This window comes from Somniosus microcephalus, chromosome 11 (assembly GCF_052327205.1).
Source record: "Somniosus microcephalus isolate GS21.2 chromosome 11, FLI_Smic_1.0, whole genome shotgun sequence".
NCBI lineage: Eukaryota > Metazoa > Chordata > Chondrichthyes > Squaliformes > Somniosidae > Somniosus > Somniosus microcephalus.
In genome coordinates this window covers 50,535,945-50,563,775 of record NC_140997.1, presented here as the reverse complement: position 1 = coordinate 50,563,775, position 27,831 = coordinate 50,535,945, and the positions used below count along the sequence as shown (strand labels likewise).

At 43.0% G+C, this 27,831-nt stretch overlaps 1 protein-coding gene across 1 annotated transcript in view; it reads left to right on the top strand.

Annotated features, from left to right (window-relative positions):
- Positions 1–24,466, top strand: part of grin2aa (glutamate receptor, ionotropic, N-methyl D-aspartate 2A, a) — a 322,390-nt gene extending 297,924 nt beyond the window's left edge. The window contains exon 12 of the mRNA XM_086002241.1: positions 17,982–24,466. Coding sequence (XP_085858367.1) covers positions 17,982–19,769 — 1,788 coding nt within the window. The 3' untranslated portion in view covers positions 19,770–24,466. The remainder of the gene's footprint in view (positions 1–17,981) is intronic.
- The last annotated feature ends 3,365 nt before the right edge of the window (positions 24,467–27,831 follow it).

Here is a 27,831-nt window from a genome sequence, read left to right as displayed (position 1 = left end):
AGGATATAATCGAATAATTTTAGGCAACATAATTACCTTGCTTCACTGTAAATATTACTATTAAGTTACACTCAGTGCTGAGGCATTCTGCTGACAGACTAAAAGTAAAGTAACTTGCAACATAGTGCTATTAAAAAAGAACAGTGGTTCTTAGACAAAGTGGGGATAATTTTAACATTTGGCAATGGTGTAAAATGAGCGATACTGGATCAGCTGCCCATTGTACACCCTGCCCGATTTTCCTTTTCATTGTAGCTGAAAGTTAAATCTCCCCCAGTTGGCAGGATACATGGAGAGACCTATACAACATCAACACTGTACATACCTAGAATCATACAGCACAGAAGGAGGCCATTCGACCCATCGGTCGGGATTTTCCTGTGTGCGGGCGCACGCTGTGGAGTTTTAACTCCAGCGTGCGTGTGATGTAATGGGCGGGCTCCCCGTTTGACAGGCTGGCTTCCAGTCGGGCAGGGAACGCTGGCTGACCAAGACGCCACAGCAACAGGTAAGTGCTGGGTCCAAGTGAGATGCAGGGCGGGGAGGGGGGAGTCCAAGCCCGTGGCAGGGGGGGTCCGATCCCCCGGGAAGGGTCCAATCCTTGACTTGGGGGGGAGGGGGGGATCTGATCCACGACCCCGGGGGGTGGGTGCGGGCTGCTGGTAGTGGAGCTTGGGGGGCCGGGAGGAAGCACTCCTGCTCCTCCCGGCCCACAAGGATTGCTACCGAGGCTGAGGCCGCCTCGTTGCAGCTGCCAGGAATCCCGAGCCCTGGGATTCCCGGCCACCTGCAGTTAAACCTCCACAGCAGGTTAAAGTAGAGGCTTCAGGCCTCATTATCATATGTAGCGGGTTGGCTGCCCGCTCCCCGTCCCACCTGAGTAAAAGGTAAAAGTGGGCGGGTTGGAGGTGAGTTGGGGTCGGGTTTTAAATTTTTCCAACCTTCATGTCCCCCCCCACCCCACCCATTTTTTCCTGTGAAAATTCCCCCCATCGTGCCCATGTCCACTCTCTCAAAGAGCTATGCAATTAGTCCCACTCCTCCACTCTTTCCTCGTAGCCCTGCAAATATTTCCTTTTTAAGTAGAGATCCAATTCCCTTTTGAAAGTCACTATTGAATTTGCTTCCACCACCCTTTCAGGCAGTGCATTCCAGATCCTAACAACTCACTGAGTAAAAATAAATTCTCCTCCTCTCCCCTCTGGCTTTTTTTTTGCCAATTATTTTAAATCTGTGTCCTCTGGTTAAAGACCTTCCTGCCACCTATATTTAGCTACTGCAGCATTTTCACACCTTATGCTGCTAGCAAATGTAGATGCTGAAACTTTGAGGATGCGAGCTACCTTGGTTGTGGCAAATGGGTGATGGCAGTGGAGAAAATCAATTTGTGTCTGCTAGGTCGAGGCGTTGGCCAGGGACTTTCCACTTTTGCTCCCAACATCCACCATTTTCCAGTCCATTAAAATGAATGGGGAAAATTGCAGCTTGTCCAGTGCACCCTAGCCGATGTACCACTGACAATGGCATTGTGACAAGGCAGGTAAGCCACCGTGCTTGTGAGGAATGTTGATTCAGGCACAGAACCAGAATGAAAACCAACACTGAGAGAAATACATTGGAGAATTAGAAAGGAAAATTGAAGTACTTCACTATATATGTTTTCCATGGAATTAAATGCCAGGTAATTAAGAAGTAATTAAGCAAATAGTTGCAAACATGTTTTTTTTTTATTACTTTGGATAATGTACCTTAACCTGTGAAGTATGCTTACATGAAGAATAGGTTGTTCAAAAGTTTACATTCCATCTCACCATTGAGTGGGTTGGGTGGCTCTGATCATCCGATACACTGTGTGGTGAGTCCCCAATCTCAGCTGTGCTGTCAGGTGCCGGGGTAGCCATTGTGTGGAGGACAGATGCTCCTGAGGCACACAGAAGAAAGATAGAATTGTTGGATTAGTCATCCTGGGATTCTCTCACATAGCTCCCGCCTTCATGTCAAGAGCAACATTGGCAAAGACCTGGGAAAAGGTTGTCTACTGTCCTCTTGGCTAGAGGATTGTGTGCAGCCATTGCAGGAGTACAGAAAAACCATAAGGGAATGGTGTAACATGAAAAAAGAATTCACTGAAACATTCCTTCTACCTCATCTCAAAAACAGAATTACTTTCACGTATTCAGCTATCTCCAAATCTATTGCTCTATTCATACAATTCAAGACCAAATCAATCTTTACTTTTCAGAATGTTCATGTGATAGACTGTAGACAAAGATAACCTGTCTAGTGATGATAAATATCTAGGACAAAATAAGTTGGTGTATAAAAAATAAGTGGCTTCGATTGCACAATTCAACCTCACCACACTCCAACATAGAATCCACGAATCATAAAAATTTCAGCAAATTATAGAAATTTCAGGATAAAAGATCATTCAGCTCATCATAAATGTGCTATTCCCATACTGGAGTTAGCTACTTGAATCCTATTTTGATTCTCTTCATACATTTTAATATTTTTAACTGCTACTTAAATGTTGTGATTGAACTTTAATACCCACGTGTGGTAATGCATCCCATATTGTAATAACGTTTCTGTGTGAAAAACATTCCTTTTACCTCCCACTTTATGATCCTGGTACTAATTCTAAACTGATTCTCCCTTGTTGCCAATGCACAAACCAGTGGGAATATCAGCCTAGATTTTCCTCTGTTGGTGTAGCTTAGACCTGAACGGCTATTGGCCGATATTGGCAGACTCCTAGATCAGCTCTTTAGTAGAATTTCAGGTGCAAATTTGGGTCTAGGTCTAGGGAACACACTTTTTGATGGGAATGAAAAACAATTTGTGGAAGTGAAATTTAAAGGCATGGGGACAATTAAAGGGGAGTGTCACGATGAAAAATTCTGAAAAGCCTTTGGAAAGTCTTAAAAGGCATCTCAACCCATTCGCACACTTTCCCATGGCTGAAAGAGTCAGGGGATTAAGAAAATGCAGACAAAATTAAAGGGGAAAAAGTCCAAGATACAGGCATGAGTCTGAAGTCCCAGTGACCGAGCAGCACTCGAGCCCCTTATTAATGGCTTCTGAAATGGAAGTGGTCCTGCATGAAATTGTTGCAAGAATGGTCGTCCTCTGTGGCAAAAATTTTTTTTTACAACAATTGGCACAAAGACTTATACGAACCTAAGTGCCAGCAGGATAAAAATACAAATGAAGATAAACAAATGGCTGAAATCTACTTACCTTAATATTACTGTGTCCTTTCCATAACCTTCAGTATAATTACTTCCCCCTAGTAAACCTGGACGCCCATTTACACGGGTGTGATATACACCTGGTGTCCCATGTGCCTGATGTCCTGCACAGCAGAATGGCAGGAAATAGCATACGGAACTGACATGTCCTCAAATTAATATTTCAATGAAGTGACTGCCCATGTTCGAGGCAGACACTTGCTTTGCCATTGGTCCCGCCCTCACTAAACTGCATTGAGATGCAAAATCGGTAGGTTTCTGGCCGGGTGGGGCTTCCATCAATGTCTTGCTCTCAAAATACTCCCTACCAAATGCACAAAGCATTACATCTGTGTGAGACAGGCTGGATGGACCTGTAGGTCTTTTCCTGTCTGTCATTTTTGTACATTCATATGTACAGCCCTGAAAGTGTATTCAGATTTGTCCTCGTCTGCTGCATGCTGCATAATCTTGACATAATGAGTGACCAGCCCTTATCGCCACCTGGACAGCAAGAAGTGCAGGTGGAGGAAAAGGAGGAGGAGGAAGAGCAGCACAAAGAGGGGAAACAACAGGAGCAACATCGACCACCAGTGTCCCTAGCTGCCAGTAATTTTGGAGGGCAGCTCATCCAAGAGCACTTCACATGAACCATCCCACCCATCCCCAATACACCGATTGCTTCCCTTCATCCCAGCCTTATGGGTTTTGCCCTCACTTCACTACAACTATTAACACCAGCACCAAATGCAGAAAAAAAATGATCCAACTACTCAATTCCATCTGTGTATAATATTTCAGAGGAATACCTAAGAATCACCCTGTTGCAATCCTTTGGTGCTTGTCTTATATGCTCGGTTTCCTTTCCTAGTGTGCCAACAAGGTGTTTCCCCAGTGATTACAGTTTGGGAGGTGGAAGGCTGCTGAGCTTCCATTGAGGACACTTTTGATGGCTGTGGTAGGCGACTTTGAGCAGTTCTGGGCCTTGAGGGCTCGGCTGTAGACTGCAGCATATCGGCGTGGGCCAGGGCAGTCTGGCCCAACTGGTTGTGTGGCACTAATGAGGGCACTGCCGGAGTGTGTGGCAGGGGAGCAGGCATGCTGCCAGCAGGTGCCTCTCTGATGGAGCCAAGACCACTCTCCTGAGTCTGAGCCTCAGTACTCCTATGACACTGCTCGAGAGCAAAGTGAAGGAGTAATGTGATGCTCCATTATGGTGGGTGCCATTGTCGTGTTCATGGAGCTGACCACTCGCTCCATGTTGGACAGAATGGTCTCTATGCTCTGCTCGAAGCCCCGGCACAAATTGGAGCTGCACTCCTCCATGTTCTGAGTTATTGCGTAGAAGCTTGCTGGCAGGCTGCCCAGTGCACCTAATATTTCCTGGTGTATGCCCATCAGCCTTCTTCGGTAGCCTGTGACCTTGATCTCAACCTCCGGCAAGCTGCCACTTATTGCGTCCTATCCTCCTGCCCTAGTTCCTGTGAAGACCCATCCTCTAGCCTAGCTTTTAAAGTATATGTGGTGCCAATCTCTGAGCTGGTGCTTGCTAAGGTCAGATTGAGTGATAGTGCATCTTCAGGAAGGCTAGCCTCCTCTTCCTGAACTGGCACAGATCCAACCACATTTTCAGCACCTTAAATGAAACGAGGGTTAGGATTTAGTGCGAAGGAAGAACAGTGGCTATACTCTCTGGAGTTTAGAAGAATGAAAGGTGATCTCATGGAATCATTCTGAGAGGGCTTAACAGGGTAGATGCTGAGAGGTTGTTGCCCCTGGCTGGTGGGACAAAATTAGGGGGCATAGGGGGACAAATTGAGTATAGCCCCGTTTGGGGTGCCAGCCTCGCCAGGGTGCTAAAAGTAGCACCCCGGAAGCATTCGCGCCCCCGCACTGGAAATTGAGTGGTTGCGCCCCAAAGGGAAGTGCGGTGCTACTGGAGGTGCCCCGCATCCCTCTTGGGGCGCTGCGAGTGAATATCGTGACGCAACGTGCTGCAGCGCCACACGCTGCGGCACGTCGCGCTGCAGTATTGCAGGCCTTCCTCCCCTTCTTAAAGGGGAGGGGCCTTGTGCAGCGCGATCTGGGGCCCAGCTGGGCCCCCGAGGATTGGGAGTGCAGGCAAAAGAGCCCGGCTCCGAAGAGAAGTGCCGGGCTCTTGGAGCATAGCCGGCACTCCGTGGGGGTGTTCAGGAGGCCGGGGACGGGAGCGCAGGCAGGTGCTGGCAGGCGGCCAACAACAAAAATGGCCGCCCCGCAACTCGCCTTTAATTTGCAACTCCCCGGCCGCAGGTAGGCCCCCCTGATCCCGTCGGGCATAGCGTCCGGCGGTAAATCAGGGGGCGCTGCCGAATATCGCGGCCGGGGCGTCAGCGAGGCGCTGCGCACACCGATGACGTCATCGGCAGCGGCGCAGCGCTAACGGTTAGCGCCACCACTAACGTCCCGCGGAATTTAGCGGGAGGCGTGGACAGTGCCGCGCCCAGGCGCCAGTTGGCTTGCGACCCACTTAGCGCCCTCTTAAGGCGCTAATGGGTGGCGCAACCAACCGAATTTCTAGGCCATAGTCTCAGGATAAGGGGTCGGCTATTTAGGACTGAGATGAGGAGAAATTTCTTCACTCAAAGGGTTATGAATCTTTGGAATTCTCTACCCCAGAGGGCCATGGATACTCAGTCGTTGAGTATATTCATGGCTGAGATTGATAGATTTTTGGACTCTGAGGGAATCAAGGGATACGGGGATCGGGCGGGAAAGTGGAGTTGAGGTCGAAGATCAACCATGATCTTATTGAATGGTGGAGCAGGCTTGAGGGGCCCTATGGCCTACTCTTGCTTCTATTTCTTATGTTCTTATGGCTGGTGAAAGCATCTACAGTTTGTCATGCAGAGTGTGTAGGGAGAGATAGAGGTAAGAGGGGAAAAAGAGGATAAAGTGTGAAGAAACCATTGTGACATCTTCTCCAACATTGCCACTCACCACAGCCATGACTCTCCCCCTGCCCATGATGGCCAGCACATTTTCTTCCACGGTGGTGGGACTGTGTTTATCTGACCTGTCTCTTTAAGGCCACAGAATTAATCACTGTAAATAAGTACAGTCCTGAGGTCAATTGGAGTTGCGACGTTGTTGGCGAGGAAAGTTTGCAGAGTTTGGAAGGTGCTTAAAATTTTCCATCTCTAGGTTAGAAGAAACCAACATGAAACAAGGACTTTGCAGGAACTTGTAAATTTCTGGCTCCAGCATACAATAACTACCTTTCTTTCTATTTTTTGTGAACAATTTTGACCCATTAAAGCATGACTGTCTACGTATGATGTCTGAGGCATAGCTACTGAGGTGTGAAGGATGCTCTCAAAAATTAATAATACTATTACACAGAAAGAAGTAGTTTGTTCTCAAATAAATGATATTGGATAAAACCTCATTCTATCAGTCTTGTCCCATGGTGATGAACCAATGTTGGGATGCTCAGTTCTTCAAGGGAAATGCCCACAATCTTTGATTGTTTCTAACTATAAACAGATTTAATTTTCTCTAAAGCAAGTATTCCCATACATGGGAATGTAGACAGCTCAAATCCACAGCTCTTCTATTCCCCTTCCACTTTGTTAACATTTGAAACTTTTAAAATTTAAATCAGAGTTGTGGTTTCATTATGACTATTTATGTGGGTGCAGATTCTTAAGAGCACCATATTAATGTAATGGATCAAATTCCCCCTCACAGCAATTTAGTGCAGAGTTGTGATGCAAATACCAGCACTGGAAGATTGCATTGTTTGTCCCAGAATGAATGAAACATTGTGAAGAAAATAAAGAAAAGACTAAATAATTTGCACACACATACATCACCTCTTTGCCTTTTGTAATGGCACAATGGAAAGAAATCACTTCAATCTGAAGTATCTGCATCTTACAGTTTAATTATCTGTTAGTACAGTAGATCACTTCCAACATTACCTTTGAGAGCAATACAAAAGGCACGGTACAACGTGAGGCCTGCCAAACAGTAACTTATATGTTTCTCTATTAGTGAATGAAATGCACACAAAGAATTGGTATATTGGAGAGCATCACACTTGAGGGACAATTGCAGTTAGATCAGGGGGCAAAAATGGATACCAAAAGTGTCCATTTGTTTTATTTTGAAGCTTAGCTGACAAAAATGAATATTAAATTGGGGTTCTCAGAAAAAAATGTTTACATTTAGTATGCGTTTGCATCCCAAGAATCCTACATTACAACAGAGACTACACTTCAAAAGTACCTCATTGGCTGTAAAGCGCTTTGGAACATCCTGAGGTCATGAAAGGCGCTATAGAAATGCAAGCCTTTTTTTCTTTAAGACTTGTGTTTTATATAAGAATTATATTCTCCATAATGATTTTCAAATTCAGAGCTTGGTACAAAGGAAATAAGTCACCCCCTAGTTGGGTAGATAGCCTAAGGGATAGGAGAAAATCTTGGGCCGCGATTTTGCTGACCTTGGTGGGTCCGTGGCGGGCAACGTCGGTGGCGGGTCCCGGCCTCGCTGCTGGCCGAAATGAATTTCCCTTGATGGGGCTTGTTAAGCCCGCCCAGCGCGTTTCCCGGCCAATTAGAGGAAGCGGGTCTGGTGACGTCATTTAATGACGCATCGTCAGCCGGTTTCCTTAAAGGGACCATGTCCAAATTGATTTTGACAGCTGTGCTGTCAGTATTCTACAGCATTGAGGTGCTGCAAACACTGACAAGCACTGCACAGAGATGCAGGGCTGCACCCAGGCTTTTCCATGACTCCCTCCATATGCTTATGGAGGGAGTCACAGCACGCAGGGAGGTCTTCCCTTCTCATGGGCGGAAGAGACCTCCCCAGGAGATCAACACAGCCTGGTTGCACATTGCAGAGGATGTGGTCAGGAGGACCAGAGTGCAGTGCCGCAAATGTTTCAATGATCTCAGTCGATCATGAAATGTTAGTACAAAGCCACACTCAACTTCATCCTGCTGTGCCACTCATCACATCCCCATCACTCTGCCTTCCCAACCCTACTCCTGCACATCCTTACTCACACCAACTTACCTTGGACCTCTACCCATCCTTCTCTATCTATATTATCACATCCCCATCTGACTAGCCACCCCTCACACTCACCTTCATCCTGGTGCAATCATACCAACTAACACACAATGGTAGCCACATAGGTGTTTTATGCAATGTCCATGTAAAGTTTCTGTTAATGTGGTGTCAAACATTGAAATCTTTATTTTCAACACTTTGCATTCTTGGACAGATTTGTGTGCATCTTTGGAAGTGGCTTAGTGACTTGCAGTGAATGGTGTGAGACATAATGGTACCCCCTGCAATGGTGGTGAGTGTGAAATGAATGGCTTGGGCATTGTAGGGATACTTTATGGTGTTGCTGTGGGGTGGTGCCAACCTGGCGCATCATGTGGCAGCCAGGGTGTACAGTGTCAAATGAAGTAAATCTGGCCATGGTAATGCCATCCCTGGCACCCTGGGCAATAACGTGCTATTGCCCTCTGTCCTGTGCAACATCAGTTGATTGCGGAGAAGGTTGGTGTTGTTGTTGGTGCTGCTGGTGTTGGGGTTGATCGTGGTGGGATTCTGAGGACCAAAGTGAGAGAGTATAAAGGGCACCCATGCTGATGGAAGAGATGGCAGGTGAAGTAGAGATGACAGAAACAATCTGTCAATGGTGAGAAAGGTAATGAGGTCAGACTGAATGGATACTTTTGTAAAGACTTGCAGCATGGTGAATCTGTTGTGGAAATGCAGTGAGGAAGAGCTTGTGGCTGAGAGAAGATATCTGTAAGATGGGAGCTATTGAAGCTGTCAATTCATCAGCTACCTCAATGGCCACTGACCTCCCGCCTCAGCTTCACAGACATGGTCTAGCAACAGCGTGAAACCTGTGGGTGAGCTGTCAAATTCAAAAGGTAAGTTTAAAACCATTGTTAAGTGGCTGTAAGCAAGCCACTAATCATTTAAATTGGCTCCCCCATTGCTGCCTGTCGGGTCTGCCAGCGCTGGCAGACCCGACATTGGGAAAGGCAAGTGTGTGCAATTTGACAGCGGGTTCCCGACCCGCTGTCAATCAATTCACATTTAACTGCCAACCCGCCACCGATCCCGTCCACTGGGCACCGGCAAAATTCCAGCCGTTGTATGTATGTCTGTAGAATTAAAGTTGCAATGGCCTAGATATTCGGGGGCTTAACGCCACCCGTTACTGGCAAAAAATGGCACAAAGAGGGCGGCCACTGCTCTTTCGCCAGCTCATGGCAGGTCCCGCAGCATCCTCCATTTTCCCAGGCCCAGCAGCACTGCCGTTAAAAAGTATTGCCCTGCAGATTTAAATGGCAGAGTGGTGACGTCTGTCAGCATGCAACACCAACTTAATGTCACCATGGCAAACTTCAACTCTAGCACTGAGTTCAGCGCTGGGTCCTAAGCATGCCAGGTAAACCCAGTGTGCAAGCAGACTTGCAGAGGCGCTGTCAGCACCTCTTAAAGGGACACACACATTTTTCAGGTAAGTTTGCATTTAAGCTTTTGGGGCTAGATTTTCAGTTGCTTGCGCCAGCAGTTAGCGCCTTAAGAGAAGTGATTTTCGGGCGCTATGCGTGTAGCGCCCGGGCGCAGCGCAGTTTGCGCCCCGCCCCAAATTAAGTTGCCCGTTAGCGCCGGCGCAAAGTTTAGCGGCCGCCCGGATGCGCGCGCAGAAAATGACGTCACATCCTCGTGCAACGCCCTTTGGCCGCCCCGAATCCAAAATTCAGTCGGACCGCCCCATTGTGCGGCTGGCGTCCAGAGCGTTTGTAAAATGGAACGCAACACACCCTGGGGAGCGCAAATTAAAGGGCACTCCTCCTGCACTATAAAAGGCAGTCTGCATGTGTTGTGTGGAAGGATCCAGTGTGTTGTTGCGAACGGTGTATTTATGTTTTCCTCCTCCTCCTCCTCCTCCTCCTCGTCCTCGTCCTACTACTACTACTACTACTAAAACACATGCACCCTTCCCCTTTAAGAGCTCACTGGCACCAGAGTGTCTGCCGTGCGCTGCGGGTGTTGCGCTCTGCACCGCCGGCTTAGCGCCTAAAGATAGCAGTGGAACGCCTCTTTTAGCGCTCCACCAACCTCTTAGGGCGAAGCCACTGAATTTCCGGCAACGGGGCGCTACTTTGGGGCGGGCGCTAACTTCGGGCGCGCGCTAAGGTTAGCGCCCCAAAACTGTCTATACTGAAAATCTAGCCCTTGGACTTTTAAAAAGGTTTTTATTGAAGTAGTGGCTTGCTGCAATAGATGTTTTTAAATTATGCAGCGAGTGCTGCTGGATGCTTGCAAGGCTTTGGATGGTAAAGGAAGGCCTCTGAGAAGACGGAAAAAGCTGCAAATAATCAGCAGGTCAGGCAACATCTGTGGCTGAGTATTTCTAGCATTTCAGATTTACAGCATCCGCTCACAGAGAGAAGAGGAAGAAGCCGAAGAGGAAGAAGCTAAAAAGGGGGAATCAGAAGAGGGGGAAACAGAAGGAAGGATGCAACCCAGACAGCCTCTTTCAGGCCGAGATATCCGGGATGGAATCATCCGCCTGCGATCGCAGTGATCACAACCCCAGTTCCCCTTTCAACATTTGTCCCACACCTTACCTTCCTTCTCTTACTGACCATCACAGCGTCCTCTTGACCACAATGCTGAAATAAAAGCCACCACAAAGCAAACTTTCCAATCCAACTTTATACATCTATCCATCCAATATGACATCAAGAAATCAACTCATCATCCTAATGCATTCTCTTAGTGACTGTCTTGTGTGTCTTTGCCTAACCTACTGATGTCATGCAGTGCTAGCCCAATAGCTGCAGCGTGGCTGGTGGAAGGCTGCTGACTTTCAGTGGGGGCCACTGCAAATGGCCTTGCTGGTCGACCTTGAGAAGCTGGTGGCTGGGAGTGTGCAATCGAGTGATGGTGTTTCTTCTTCTTCTTGTTCATCTTCACTCTCCTCGCCCTCTTCTTGGCCAACCATTGGCTGGGCAGGCTGCATTTCTTGGGTGTGTGAAAGGAAGGCACAAGGGTGGAGTTGTGATAAGGGGAGGGTGGGAAAGCAAGAGGTGCATGCCAGAAGGAGGATAACATATAAGGATACCAGCACCTTTTATCCTTTCTGCCCTGCCACTGGCCAAGGGCTCAGCCATGCTCCTGCCAAGAATGTTCTGCACCGTCTCCTCCAAGGGGGTGAAGTTAGGCAAGAAATGGGAGATGTGCCTCGTGATTGGGACAGATTGTGATGGGGGCGGGTCGAGCATTGAGCAGTGTGTGAGATTAGTGGTTCAGTTGGTAGGAGACGGCTGTTGAAGATGCATTCACTGACCTTGACCACTGGTCTGAGGTCGTGAAGCTTCTTTGGGCACTGGAGCCAGGTGGTGGGGGGTGACACTGCTGGCCCCTGTGAGTAGAGGACCTCTCTTGCAGTGTTGACCCCCTGTACAAAGTTGGAGTGCCACGTGTGAGACCCTGGGCGCCCCTTCCCTGGCTTGCTGAGCCATTTATGTTAGTGCTGAAGCAATTTTTCCCATTGTTTGAGGTTCGGAAGGAAATTCAGCTTCAAGTGCTGAAGACTCCCATTTGGGACTTTTTAATGTAAATTTCTTTTTAAGGCAGTAAGGGCTGAAAACTGCATTTTTTCCCACTTCATTTTAATTTTTATTACTTCTGAACGCATTGCCCCTTTAATTCATAGCCCTTTTAATTGCCCACAATTCCTTGCAAACTCAATAGCCTCGCTCCCAGAGGCTGTTCGAAGCTGGAGCGCCGACTTCAGGACGGGAACTTCGACTTCCATGTCTGCAGTAATGCCACCAGGAGGGCATTACACAGTAAATTAGCGCAGAGCTAAAAATCTTCAGCCCCCAGCGCAAATTTTTCTCGGGTTGCACTGCGGCCATTTTCAGCGGCCGTTAACCCGAGGAGCCGGTGACGCCGGCAACTCTCTTGACGGCCACAAATTTTTCCCCCAGTATCTTTTAGATCTTTGCTTGATAACATTACCACACACTATTTATTGGTTTCTAATATTTGCTTTTTTTTTAAAAAAAGGGAATATGTTTAATGAAGACATCGGTTTCAAACTGTGCCAATCTGATAGCTCCTAATTTTTGTTTCAGCTGTTCAAAAACACAAAATTCTGCAACTCTGATTGCAAGTGTAGATGAAATGAAGTTGCAAGCAAATCAGATCATTTTTAATGTAATATTCCTAACAAATTAGCAGCTAGCAGCATTAATACTATTTGATAAATATATCAACATGGGACCACTGGGAGAAGGGATCAGAGCACTAATCTGATAACTTTGCACAACATTTTTCTAAGTGCATAACACAAAGTTAGTCAAGAAAGTCTGAGGAATAAAAAGCAGGTAGAATAAAATCCTATATATTCCAATAACTTTGACTCCTGATAATACTACAGATAATTAAGTAAAAGTCTTGTGGTGAGACAATCATTTTCGGCAGTTCTTAATATGAATGAACTACTTTTCAGCCATCAAGATCACACTCATTAGTTCATTCTGAGCAGCTGTTTTTATTGTAATGGACAGCAACATGCATTGATTTAGCACCTTTAACATCCCAAGGCGCTTCACAAAGTGTTGCCAAACAAAACGTGACACCGAGCCACATAAGGAGATATTAGGACAGGCAACCGAAAGCTTGGTCAAAGAGGTAGGTTTTAAAGAACGTCTTAAAGGAGGAGAGAGGGCTAGAGAGGCGATAAGGTTTAGGGAAGGAATTGCAGAGCTCCGAGTCGAGACAACCAAAGGCATGGCTGTTAATGGTGGAGCAATGAAAATCAGGGATGCGCAAGAGGCCAGAAATGGAGGAGGGCAGAGATCTTGCAGGATGTAGGGCTGGAGGAGGTTACAGAGCCAGGGCAGGGCGAGGCCACGGAGGGATTTGAAAGCAAGGCTGTGGAATTTTAAAATCAAGGCATTGACTGGGAGCAAATATAGGTCAACGAGCACAGGGTGATGGGTGAATGGGACTTGGTGTGGGTTAGGACAGCATAAACCATAGCTGTTCTGGTGGATTGTTGATATCACTTCCACTGTTGGGTCATAGGCAGAACCTTATCTATTGTTCAATTTACTTCATTGAAATATTGGCCATTGGCTGTTGTGGACTCCTCGCCTAAAAGGAGGTTAAAAGAAAAACTGTGAAAGCTGGTAATCTGAAATAAGAGTAGAAAGTGCTGGAAATGTACAGGAGGTCAGCCAGCATCCCCCCTCCAAGAAAAATAAAAGTTGGTGTTTTGTGGTGGAGACTTTTTGTCAGAAGTGGATTTACAAAAACAAAGCCGAGGGGTGAACAACAAGTAAAAGTTACATTAACTACAATGGAAGAAACTGGGTCTCTTTAGCTTTGAAAGGAGGTGACTGTTAGGGGATCATATAGACGTATACAAACAGACGATTTTCGTGTTCTTACCACCCTATTTACACTTAAAAATCGGGCAGGAGCGGATCGAAAATAGTGCATGAAAAGACTCACCACCAAGTTCCCATCTGTGCCAATTTTCGGGCGGGTCTTGATCCAGGTGGTCAGAGCTGCCACTGGATACAGGCAGGAGCCTCAGGAATATATGCTAACCAGGGTCTAATGACATAGCTATGACCCCACCCCTCCGCCCATGACATTGTTGTCTTCTCCTGCAAGATTACTCTCAGTTCCTGCTCATGACCACCAGGCATGGGTTGTACAAGTCAGGAGGCAGCCATTGAAGGGATCCTCGGCTGCACTCAGGGAAAACTGGATACAGATTTGACATGCTTCTTATGGCAGTTGCTTGTGGGCTTTTAAGATTCAAAATCTTCCACATTTAATGTCAGATTCTGCGAAAATGTTGCCTGCTGCTCCAAACTGATGTTTCCTTTTACCCTTCCCTGCAGGCCCTTTGAATTCAGCCCGATCACCCGCTTTCCCACCCTCCTAATCAGCGGGGTGTCTATCGGTAGCTCATATCGCGCTGGCACTCCGGCTGTGCAAACATATAAAATCCTCTTGTTGAATCCTTCGACGAATCCTGTAATATACCCAATCTTAATTTGGGATATGCGAGTTTGAAGTAAAAGATCCCAGGGTCATAAAAAGGTGTTTGGGATTGCAAGCCTTGATACTGGAAACCGCCCTCGCACTGTACTGTTCAGTGTTCTGAACATTCTTACCTGCAAGTTGGCTGTTGCTCCATCAAAGGAAAACTTGCTGTCAGCGACTGGAGAAATATGACCAGTCATTTAGCATTGCACAGATTTAATCAGCAGCTGGGCAGACCCTAAATTTACAGTATATATTAATATTTAAAGTACTGTTTTGCTATTTTGGGATATTTTCAAAGGAACTATCAGTGGCTCATTTAAAGTGTAATATATCCAAAAGTTATTTTTATGCTTTAAATGTTAACTGCAGAGAAACATCCTTTTAGGATATAAGCTTTAAAGGTTAAGCACTTTCCAGCTGTTTAATTTTTAAAATGCTGCATTTATGGGATAGTTTATGAAAAAGTGGTGCAGTAGGATTTGCTGAGCGTGGCAGTGCTGTAAAACCTTTATGCAGTGATAGAAAACTGGAAATATAGAGTGAGCGACAGGCAGAAAAGCCATGGAAATGGATTCACATTCATCTTTTAGTTTTCAGATTGGTTTCTTTGCAGTGTACAGTTTGTGCATGTAGCATAGAGTCTGAAGGTCAAAAAATTGACAGAACTCTATCCTTTGCAATACCAGTGAAAGAGTCAATGATTTATAGAAGAAGGAAGACAATTAACTATATGGCATTTGGCAAAGTATAATGTAGAAAGATGTTACATTACTGATACAGAATCATCAGCTTCCATTGATCTTCTCATTGCACTTAAGTTTAATCAACTAATTATTTGTCTAGTGCGCATTTATCTTGACAGAGTAGATGGCAAAGTTATTAAGAAAAGTGAGCGTGGTCATTATATCAGATACTTACGTCTGGCTTTTATGCTGAATCCTCTCCAAGGAAGTTGCATTTCATTAGCAATCATTTAAAGGAAGATGGATGAGAATGGAAACTTTGCTGCACATGTTAATAGTCTATTTCAGTCAGGATTTTTCCAAAATTCAGCTGAGCTGTTCTATATTGCAGAGAAAGAAAGAAGAAAGGCTTGCATTTATATAGCGCACTTCTCAACCTCAGGACGTCCCAAAGCCAGAGATGCATATGACAATGAAACATTATGGGCTAAATTCTTGTCTTTACTGCATGGGTGGTAATCTGGCAGAGTAAATCCACTCTGCCAGACTACTGCCCGTGAAGACAAAAATGTACCTTAACAACAACAACTTGCATTTATATCGCACCTTTAACATATTAAAACGTCCCAAGGTGCTTCACAGGAGCATAATAAGTCATAAAATATAAGAACATGATCATTTTTAAGAACAGGAAAAGGCCATTGGGCTCAACAAGTCTGCCCCTTTTCCATATAACAACCCACCTACCTGTCTTTTCACTATATCTCTCAATTGCTTCACTCTCCATAAGTGCATTTTGAATTTTTTTTGCTGTCCACTTTATTGGCTTTCTATTGGCCGACGGCGTGTCTGAGACCTTGAGTGAAAAAGTTCTGTCTAACTCCCCTTCTTGTTCCTGGTTTCCTAATTTATGTATCCCCTGCTATTTGAACCATTTGCCATAGTCATCAAGTTACCTGGATCAGTTTTGTTCTTTCATAATCTTGCAAACTTCAGTTGGGTCAGCCCAAAGTCTTCTACTTTTCAACAGAAAGCAAATCTTTAATTGCACCTCATAACTTAATTCCTGATACTCAAATCAACTTCATTATTTGCCATTGTACCCTCTTAACCACTATAATACCTCTCAAAGGTGCTTATATTGGTATGACCAATGCATATTCCAGTGTGTAATCTGATCTTTGTTTTGTTATTTCCTAGCTCCATAGGGACCTCATTTATGCTGCAATTATAAAGTTAGTTAGCACACTTAATACTGACATTTTATTATTCAGTACTGGAACGTTCTTGTTAGACTTGAATAATAATGAATGTACATTGCCTATCAGATATGAAAATCAAGAATATGCACGATGATGGAAAACAAGACTAGAAGTCAAGCCTACCAATCGCGCTAGCCATCCAGGGATTGTACGACACATGTATTTTCTGTGATTCATGCTAAGTCAATTATTTCTCACCCAACTGATGATTATCACTTGTAAAATTGCAGTGATTACACATCTGTTAATCCTGCAATATGAATATCATTGTGCATCAGCATCTTGAATCACATTAGCTCTGCGCCTACCAGGATAGCTCCAACTGGCAGGGAAAAAGAAGCAGTGACTGAAAATTAAATAAAACAAATTGAACTAATGGATATCCTCGAATGATTTTGAGACTGTAATCTCAGATCTGGAATCAGATGATAGTCACCGACTGCTGAGGCTTTCCTCTTGATGCTTATGATCGTCACCTGTATGTCTTGGTGAGGTGACTGCATTTTAATAATGCCAAGATACCTATTATTCTCTATTCATATCATAAAGATTGTTATTTTAGTATTTACCCCGGTATTCTTTTAAGCCTTTTATTTCTTCAGGTTTTTCAGAAACAGTATTATGATCTACTACAGGTTTGTGGTGCTGTCAGTAGGTACAACAGGTAGATATGAATGTTGAAATAAACCAAGTGGCTGACCATGTCTTGTCCAAATGTCCTCAGACACATCAAATATTTCTTTAGATTGCGTCCTCTGTATGAGATCGCCAAGGCAGCCTCAGTTCTGGTGCAGCAGTGGAGGAAACCTTTAAGCCACTCAAGTTATGATAATTATAAGTGGTGGTAGCGCCAAGGGAAGATATAAATCTTCCTCATTTCCCACTCATGGGTTCAGAACTCCACATTTACTCTTTTATCTTAAGCTTAAGCATGGACTTATTCATGAAAACCATGTGCTTATTCATCAATTTGATGTGATAGCTTTTTTCATCCTTGACAAACAAATGTTATACTTACTTCAGGACGGGACTTGCAATGTCAGTTTTCTTCCCCTGAAGATGATTCTGCTGCTATGATATATTTCAGTTCCCGCAGCAACCAACTAAGAACTGGTAAAAGACCTTTTGGTTATGATAGACAAGGGTCAAAAGCGATTCGGACCATACCCAAGGCATGACCTCAGAGTTTCAAATTGAAGATATTCAAACTAAGCTCGTGTGGAGTATAAACACGGCATTAGGCCGAGTGGCTTGTTTCTGTGCTGTAAATTCGGTGTAATTCCCTTACTCCCTCTAGTGGAGGAACATTCAGTCTGAAGAATAACTGATCCTTTCTCATTTCAAGTGACATTTCAAATGAAAAAAAACATTTAATCATGACTTTAAATCGCAAGTGGTTTACCTCCAAATATTATTGTTTGCTCATGGGAAAGCACTGGCATTTTAATTCTGATTCAAATATACATATTTAAGAGAGGCATAATCATTTATGTGTTTACACAGTTTATAACTGCAAAATATTGTAAGATAGTTGACGTATATTTTTCAAGTCTATGAAAATGGTCATTAGATTATTTGGCTTTAGCATCATTGGTTACTGTGAAAGCTTTGAGAATATGCAGTTTAAATTATTGCACAACAGCCCCATAATGGCATGTGTCAATGCAGCTTGTGCTAATTCTTCCCTCCTTTTTGTTTTTCAGGGAATATGGAGCTGTATACATGGTGTGCCTAGTGAGGAAAAGAAGAAATCACCCAACCTGGATTTAAACAGTCCTCAAACAAATATTCTGAGGCTGTTTAATACAGCAAAAACAATGGCCAATATTTCAAATCTTAATGCTTCAAGAGCAAACTCTCCTAAAAGAACTTCCAATTTCATTCAAAGAGGGTCTTTACTGCTTGACGTGGTTGATCAAAAGGGAAATTTCTTGTACTCTGAAAACAGGCCCTATCAACCCAATGACAACACCAGTGAAATGATGACATTTAATGTCAACCGTCAAAAAGATAACCGCAACAATTATATACTCCAAGGGCAGCATCCATTGACTCTAAATGAAGCAAATCCCAACACTGTGGAGGTTGCAGTTAGCTCAGATACCCCTAAACTTAACTCCAGGCCTAGGCAGTTGTGGAAAAAATCTGTAGAAACTTTGCGGCAGAATCAGGGATCACTAGTAGAAAGTGTCAATGTAGAACCCAAGCAACCTGTTAAAAATCAGAGGTACCTTCCAGAAGAAGTTGCCCATTCAGACATGTCAGATTGCTCAAGCCGTACTACTTCCTACAAGGACCCTGATAACAATCAGAAACATCATAAACATAAAGAAACTTTCAAAAAGAAATCCATGCTGGCCAAGTATCCTCGAGACTGCAGTGAAATAGAGCTCTCTTATCTTAAAGCAAAGGAGGGGCAGCAAATTCATCGTGAGAAAGTCTACACAATTGATTCCGACAGGGAGTCCAATTATCATTCAGATCAGCATCATTACCGAGAAAATGTAGCAATTCCAGAAGATCTGGACTACCCTCCAGTGTACCATGATCAGAATGAGAATTACAGGAAACAGGAAGCAGTTCTGCACCTAAACAGGACTCCTCAGCATAATGAGGACAGCCTTACCAATGCTGAAAATAAATACAGCCTGTATAATAAGCACTACAACTTGAAAGAGAAAAATATTTCCCCCGTAGAATACAATGATAGGTACAAGCAGCCCATTGCACACTGCAGAAGCTGCCTTTCCAAGCTGCCTAACTACACTGCGCACTATTCGGTCAGGTCTCCGTACAACAGATGTGATGCTTGTGTGCACACGGCAAACTTGTATGATATTAGTGAAGATCACATGTTACAAGAGCCAGTAAGCCCCATGCACCCTGAAGAATCCTTTGTCCATCACTGGGCCTCTTCTGAAGCCTCTAACATGCAAAAAGTGAACAGGCTAAGGATTAGCAGACAGCATTCATTTGACAATATCCTTGAAAAGCCCAAGGAAGTAGATCTTGGAAGATCGGCCCGAAGTGTGAGCCTGAAAGAAAAGGACAGATTTCAGGATGACCCTTATGCACATGTATTCAATATTAAACCAGAGAAACTCTTTAGCACCAAGGTTTCCGTTTTTGACCACAATCTGGAAGAAAGCAAGCGGAGTAAGTCATTGTATCCAGATCACGTCTCTGAAAATCCATTCTGGCATTCCTTTCGTGAAGATCAGCATTTGGTCCACGGTCGAAGTTCCTCTGACATATATAAACAATCTGCTGCATCAAAGGCACGCAACGATAATCACTTTAGATCATCTATTAAGTCGACAACATCATACTGCTCCAGAGATGGACGAGTTCCTAATGAAGTGTACATTTCAGAACATATTATGCCTTATGTATCAAGCAGGAATAGTATTTACTCTGCTCCCAGGGTTTTGAATTCTTCCAGCAATAGACGTGTGTACAAAAAAATGCCTAGTATTGAATCAGATGTTTGACTCATCATTTGTTTGTCTAATTCTACATTAAAAATGCCATTCATTTGCTGTAGCTAGTGATGTACATAGTTGCCAACATTCTGAAATAGGAACTTAGGAGACATTAAGGGGCAGCTTTGCCAGATAGTCGTTGCTAACATTGTCTTCTTTCTCCTATTTTCTGTTAGATAGGGCTGACTGGCCTTTCCTACTATCTGATGGCAAAGGAGCAACAGAAAAGAGATACATGTTGATGATCATACCAACTGGTTAGCTTTGCTGCAAATGAAGACTGCATAAAATGACCTAGTGGAATTTATGTCGCCCTTTTTTCAGTGCATTAATCTATAATAGACCACACTAGGCAGGTCACAGAATCTTAGGAGAATTCTGGTTATGTAAAGTAAGCAAGAAATAGATGACAAACTCAATATTACTGTGTAAATGTAGGGAGTTGGCAACTATGCTATTATGTGTACTCCAGTTCTGTATCTGCTGATATTTTTTAAATCAACTGTTTTCCAAAGTGAAACCCTGAGCTAAGCAGCTAATGGCATACTTTATAAATTCTGGAAACAAATGGGGCCCTTAGTAAAGCCATAATGTTTATCCATAGAAAATAATCAAAATCCTGACTGCGTAGTTCATACTATACAGCCGACCCCTTCAATTGTTTGAACTAATCCTTGGGGCACTGACCTGTGAGAACATCAGTAGGATAGGGTATAGTGAGGACTACAATATTGATTTAAACATAATATTCCTACAACACCATAAAAATCAGCATATTATTCCTTCAGTAGAAAGTGCTACAGTTGAAATATTTTGAGCCACATTCTCTATTGTCCCATCTGGCAGTTTGTTCCAGCCTTTATTGCTTACACAAGTCTGTTTACCTGATGACACTGTAGACCAGCAGTCCAGTGGAGACACCAATGGATTAAGAGCTGGGGAGCAACAGAAATTTGCTAATAAAATGCATGGCATGAAAGTTCAGGGATTATGTGCTTCTGAACATTATAGATTTTAATAAATCCCAGTAGTTGTAAAATGTAATATATAAGCTGTTAGCTTGGGGATTCACTTCAACTGAATTGTTTAACTCTCCCCAGGTTTGATAGACAGCCACACATGAATTGTGAAAAGGTCTGATAGTCCATCTCTTTGCAGTATATTCCCATTGTATTATATATTTATCATGTAAGCTTGAACTGATTATTTTGAATATGGAAACAGGGATATAGAATATGCCTGTAATCTGGCAACAACCATTAGAATGTCACCATTATAGAAAAGGAATATAATTATTAAAACTAGTATACGTAAGTATCTTCAGTTAACTCTAGATTTCTACCAGTGCTGAATTTTGCTGCTTGATAATTAAAACATGCCCACAGCTTTGAATAAGAACCTCCATAACTACTAGCACACTATGAGCATTTTGTATGTTGAAAGGGCTGGAACTTATGACTTCAAGTACCAGTGATGTGCTTAAATTATAAAAATCATTTGTCTATTGAATATATCCATTTAAGGCTTAAAAGTATCTTTTTTTATGATGTATAATTTTTTTCACAATATCATGTGAATGACGTCACATAAACAACCACCGGTTCAGTGCTGTGTCCTCTAAAGTTTGCTCAGATACATCATACAAATAACAAAGAGAAGAGGTTATCAGTATATGGTGAACTAACATTTCAGAACATTATTATACAGTTGGCCCCCATCTAATTCTGAAAGGCCATATTTTACTCTGTAGTCCATATCTAATTGTAGCCAAAGGGACACTCCTTTAAATTGTCCATCACAAATATAGTGCAGTGTGTTGCTTATACATGCAAGGACACGGCAGCCTAATTGATCAGCCTTGCCCATTTTACAAATATTGTTTTATCACAGGATATCAGGGAATCCATTTCCAATCTGCCAGCAAACCCAGGAAATATTAGTCAAATTTATTGAGAATGGAAATCTCAACTTAAAAGCAATATTAAAAGAATTCTTGAAGCTGGCACAGAAAAAAAATCAAATCAGAAAAATAATTTAATAACGTTCTGCACTTTCTTAGACATCAGAAATGCCAGTGGGAATGTGCCAATCTCAGTGATTACTGCAGAGGTTTTTTTTATCAATGTTAATCCCAATTTTGCATTGTAGTTTTAATGACTGTGACCAAAGGCTATTAATCTTAGTCACTGCCGTTTAGTGGAGACGTTATGGCATCACATTGAATGGTCAGTTCTGAGAAGTTCATGGTTCAATGAATGCAGAGTCTCCCCCACAAGTGGTTGGAGACCAGGCCAATATTGTCCAAGCAATATAAGGGAGCTGATCATTGCAGCTGACCTATGCCATGCCTAGAGTCTCATTGCTTACAGTATGACAAAGAAACAATGCTCCATTTTCAGAACTTTCATTTCATGCATCTGTGAAACCCTCAATTGCGTTAAGTAACAAGATAATGGAGAAAAAATAAAATTGTCACATAAATGCTGAAGATTCATACTTAACTCCAGTACATTCTCAATGCTTCTTCCCTTGCAACAGATCTGTAAAGTGTCAACAGAATGATGAAAAGGAGGTGACAGAATACATTTCCAACACTGCTTCCATGTTTCTTAATGCAATATTACTTCCCACTCCAAACATAATATAATTTCAAGCAATAATATAATTTCTGTAGAAACCGAAATGGAGAGCTTCATTAAAACTCAACAACCTCCTCCATCCCAACAGGGGATCTTTCCAGCAAACCGAACCCGTACTGGAACCTGTAGCACGCTGATCTTTTTATCATGCAGGCTACCAGCATCTACAGCATATATATAGTAGCATTTAAATAATGTCTTGTGCATGAATAGGTCACTTCCAATTGTTCAGGAATTATGTCACTTTTAACCTGTTATCTAAAGAAGAGCCTAATTTTACCATCACTAATTACTTGACTTTCCCATGAAAACTGTCCCATTTATAGTAGACTATTATAATAGTTTATACTCCTCATTGAATATCGTTTCAATATATGAACTATCTGAAGCCAACTATTTCTTTCCACAGTCTCAAAGCAAACTAATGCTAATGAAATCATTCATTTTACCTTTGTAACTGCTGGTTTTTATAAATACTCTGCTTTTTAATGATATTCTTTTGTTAGAAAATAACCTAGTGCAGAACAAACTACTTATATTACTTAAGGAATAACTTGAACAGTTGCCAGATTACTAAAAAAAACAGTTTAGCCTTCTGCCACAATGCGAGTGTAAATTAATTACTGTGCTAAAATAAGGAAAGACTTTTCAAAAGCTTGGTTATTTTATCATTGTCTGAACACTTTTTTATATAATTAAAAGACACCGGTGATTTTTCAGCTGTAAATTGTAATGAGCTTCTGTATTATAGTAATGAATGTGAAAAATAGTTAGTGAAAATATAAACTATCGTTTACATAACTGATTAAACAAAGCCGAGACTATGGTAATTAGTGCAGTTATTAATGTAACAAGGGATTGTACATTTCAACTGCACAAAGGAATTAGTAGTTTCTCATCCCTATCCATGCCCATTAATGCTGGACCTTTACCTCTATTTTATAGAGAAGTTACAGCAATAGACTGCGTTATATATTTAGCAGAATATTAATTGCCTTTATTGTAATTTCTCCTATTTTATTGCGTCCTTTTGCTTAGGATGATTTCTAAGGTTAGAGGAGTAACATGATATTGTGGAAACTTCATTGCCACAGCACGTTTAATTCAGGTACAACAGATACATATTATGGCTGGCACCATGTTAGTTCCTGGTTTGCAAAAGTGTTTTTCCTCAATTGAGGAAATTTGGAAGCAGCGCAACACAGATCAAAACATTACCTTTTATACGTGTATTTTTTTTTGGATTATAAAACAAAATGTGAACTGTTTCGTGTTCTGCAGGTAATAGTCCACCAGTTCTCTTGAAATGAAGAGATCATACGTAAACTTTTTGAAGTGATGTAAGTTTGAAGCGAGTGACAGCAATGCAAGTAACACATATGTCAGGCTGCATTAGTAAGGGAAGTACAGAAACAAATTCAATAAGGTACACAGCAAGAACTGGAAATGAAAAGCATAGATAATTTTAAGATATATATTTTGCAAGACAAGGTGATTTATAGCTAATAACCAAATTTTTGGGTCTGAACTGTGCTTTGGATGTGTGCATGTTGTCCGCAACCCATAAAGTATGTGTTATGCTTACCCAATTTACATTTGTGTGCAACTCTAAAGTAAAAGCATTGGAACACACATCCCGCCTTGCTTAACATTCACAATGATATTTCATTTGATTATTGGTACTAAAGTAATTTGATTCCTGCCTATTCCTTCATTAGATGAGAAAATACTAATTATTTCTTTGTGACAATATAGATTTCAAACATATCCGCTATCGAAGTCTGTATCTACATTTGTTTTTGATCTTTATATGAATTCTAACTGTAATATTTGCCACGGTTGTCTTCAAAACTGTAATAAGTTTTTTTTTCTGTTGTAGATGTGTAGAAATTACAACTGGAATGGATTTAGAATGTTCAAAGTGTTTCCGCAACAGCATTTGATGTAAATAGGTTGTCAATTGTGCCAGGAAATCTGATGTAAAAATGTAAATAAGTAAAAGTATCATTTTTCTAAGGAAGACTATTTCTGCCACTTTATATCAAAATTAAAACTACAGTCACTTAACTTCCTTTAATACTGTGGTTATTTCACATGAACCTCTCTGCGTTGATGGTCTCCTTTATTAATCTCTACATTGGAATCTTAAATACTTTATACACGGACAGTAAATATTAACAGTTCAGTAGCCCTAGTATTAGTTGGTCTACTGAATTTCCGATGTTAGGAGCCCTTTGGGCTAGACATTTTGTGTCATTCTTACACGGACTGTTCATTTAGATTTCCACATAATCCCATGTGTCAGGCTATAAGAAATAACACATTTGAAAAGTACATAGTCTGACTGGCCACCTGTAAGAAAACCAACTACACTTGCCTACCAAAGTATTTATCAATCTAGTGCTAGATTCCATACTTAAAAATGCATACATGGAAATCATTAACACTGGTGTTGGCAAATTGGCTGTATTCTTTGTTGAGAAAAGTCTGAGGATAATAGATTCAAAAGCCATCGACTTCTCAAATCTAAGAGTTTATTTTCCCTATGCTACTATCAACAGTTGATTGACTAATCGGTTAACAGACTCTCATTTTTCTTGATCTTAAGGCGATGAAAGAGGATAATCACAGAGTGAGAACCCAATTTAGCTGTTTAAACATGATGTCCTTCTGTTGCTCTTGTTGAGAGTTGGGAAAAGCCAATGAGATAGAGAGGATACTTATGCAGATACTAATGTGGATCTTGTGCCAGATGTTCATGTTCAAGGGTTTGTATTTCCCTTTAATTGGTACTCACTCCAATTACAGATACAAGAGACAGCAATGGGTACATAATATACAGTTACCATTCACTGAACTCATTGTAGTACATTGCAGCTTCTGTTATGAGCTATATTCAGGAAGATCAAATCTTTCCATTCCAAAGTGGGGTGTGATGGGTTGTACATTTAGACAAATTATTGAAGACTTGACTATCCTACAACAATTTAATTTTTTTATCACATTCCCATCTCATTGGCTGAATCATATAAACAATTCCTTAATGGCTTAAAGGGTGAGCAGATTCCAGGGCTTAACCAATGCTGAAAAGTAGTCATTAGAAGGTGTAGCCTGATGTGATTCAGCTGTCCATTTTCATAGAAACATAGAAAAATAGGAGCAGGAGTAGGCCATTCGGCCTTTCGAGCCTGCTCCACCATTCAATATGATTATGGCTGATCCTCTATCTCAATACCATATTCCCGCTCTCTCCCCATACCCCTTGATGCCTTTTGTGTCTAGAAATCTATCTATCTCCTTCTTAAATATAATCAGTGACTTGGCCTCCACAGCCTTCCGTGGTAGAGAATTGCACAGGTTCACCACCCTCTGAGTGAAGAAATTTCTCCTCATCTCAGTCCTAAATGTCCTACCCCGTATCCTGAGACTGTGAGCCCTCGTTTTCTTTCCTTCCTGGTTACAAGCATGTGGCCTTCACTTATTACCTCTCCCTGAGAACTGAATAGGTGGAGATTGCCTTTATGTTAATTTACAGCAGTGCACCAGTCCCCTAATGTGCTACACCACGAGGCTAAAGAATTTAGTGCTACATGTGCATCAAGATGCTTTTGACCTGTCTGTGTAGCCATTGAATTCATTAGCGGTTAACATACCAAAACAGCATGCCGCCTTATTTTGTTATGGGCTTCCCATGAAAACAGGTGGGATGCAAAGATATGATTTCTCAATTCAAGCTAGAAGCAGTTTTGTTACTTAATTTAAATGAAAGCTAGCAGAATTCTGGTCATCTACATGGCTCGTGGGTAGTCTGTGGTCTGAAGTACAGTTGAAGAGGGAGATTTTCAGGGGGTCCTCTAGGTGGAAATGGTGGGGTAGGACTTACTGCTGTGTTCCCACCCACGGTGTGGGCGAGGCTGCCTTCCCAAGGGTGGGTGAGCAGAGCGCCCATCTGAGTCAAGCCCTTTTAATAGGCAACTAGAGGTCCAGTGACGTGCTGAGGACCCTGATTGCCATTTTAGGACTGCACTGGGCAGAGCATGCACCGTGCGCACGCCACCCAGTATCAGCTAGCGGTCCAGCCAAAGCGGAGCCCAGAGAGTAAGTTAATTTTTGTGAGGCCAGGAAGAGCTGGCATGCTCCTCTTGAGCTCCACAAAAAAAAACCTGAGCTGCTGCCGCATCAGGTCCCCCGTTCCCGAGAATGCACTCCGTCCCCTGCCTACCTTCTCCTAGGCGGGGAGGCTGGCCGGGCCGTCTAGTTTTAAGGCGGCCCAGAGCTGGTGGATTGCCCTGAGGCACTCGTGTTCCACCCGCAGCTCACCAGTATGCTAATGAGGCCCAATTCTTCCAGCGGCTCAAGCCCCCTGTCTGCACTTTCTGGCTGGCTGAAAACCACACGGAGGGAAAATCTACCAGCTGGAGCTGTGTTTTACTAGGCCAGTCCCTTTCAGGCCACTGCTCAAGAACTGCTTGTGGGAAAGTGGTCCAAATAATCAAATACAAGTACTTGTATCTATTTACAAATTTGTGGCATCAAGTCAAAAGAAACGAGTATTAAACGATCAGCTTTCTTTCTCTTGCTAAGATCGTTTGTAACAAAGAATGACAATTTGAAGTGCGATGCCTGGACTATGAAGTCCAAAGTGTGGTGGATGTGCACTAGATGCAAAATACATAATGGATGTCTTGGCATTGCTCATGGTAAATTGGAAGATGTGCTGCTTTATCACAACAGGCACACAGTACATTATTCTACTGCTGAGCGAGAATTGTGTTTAAGTGGCCTGTCCCTTTTAAGACCTATAAGGTGGCAATGTTGAGATACCGCGGCAAACGTGGGAGTCGAAACCAGAGTTAGTGAAACACAACTGCTTTAATCAACCTCATGGCAAAGAGGAACTGGAAAAGCCCGCGCAACCACTTAAATACTCCCCAGACAGGAAGTGCTCCCGGCAGCCTGTCCCTGCGGGAAACAAGTTGCTGGAGGAAAGGGCCCCCAGCTGGGGGCGTCTGCTTAAACTGTCCGTGCCGCCGTGAGCGGATTATGTCCAGTGGTGGCGTGTCGCCACAGCAACATGCTGGGTTCATTCAGAGTTTGATTGTTGTTTGATCAGGGAGCTTTACAGATTGGAATGTGCTCATTGGTTTCAGGCTGCAGGTCAAAGGTTACAGATCAAAAGCACCAAGTTAACTTTGCATCGTTAACAACAGTTGACACCCGGAGTATGACGTCATGGGATGTGGTAGCATTGCAGTGGGAGCCCTGAGGTTTTACAGCACAGGAGAGGATCCTGGAGTTTAGGGGCATGGGGAGCAGGGTGGGTGGTTCTGGAATTATACAGCACTGTGATGGGAGCCGTGGGGTTTTGTTGCATTGGTGGGAGGGGGAGCAATCCTTGGGATTAGCAGCAGTTGAGGTGCTGGAGATTTATA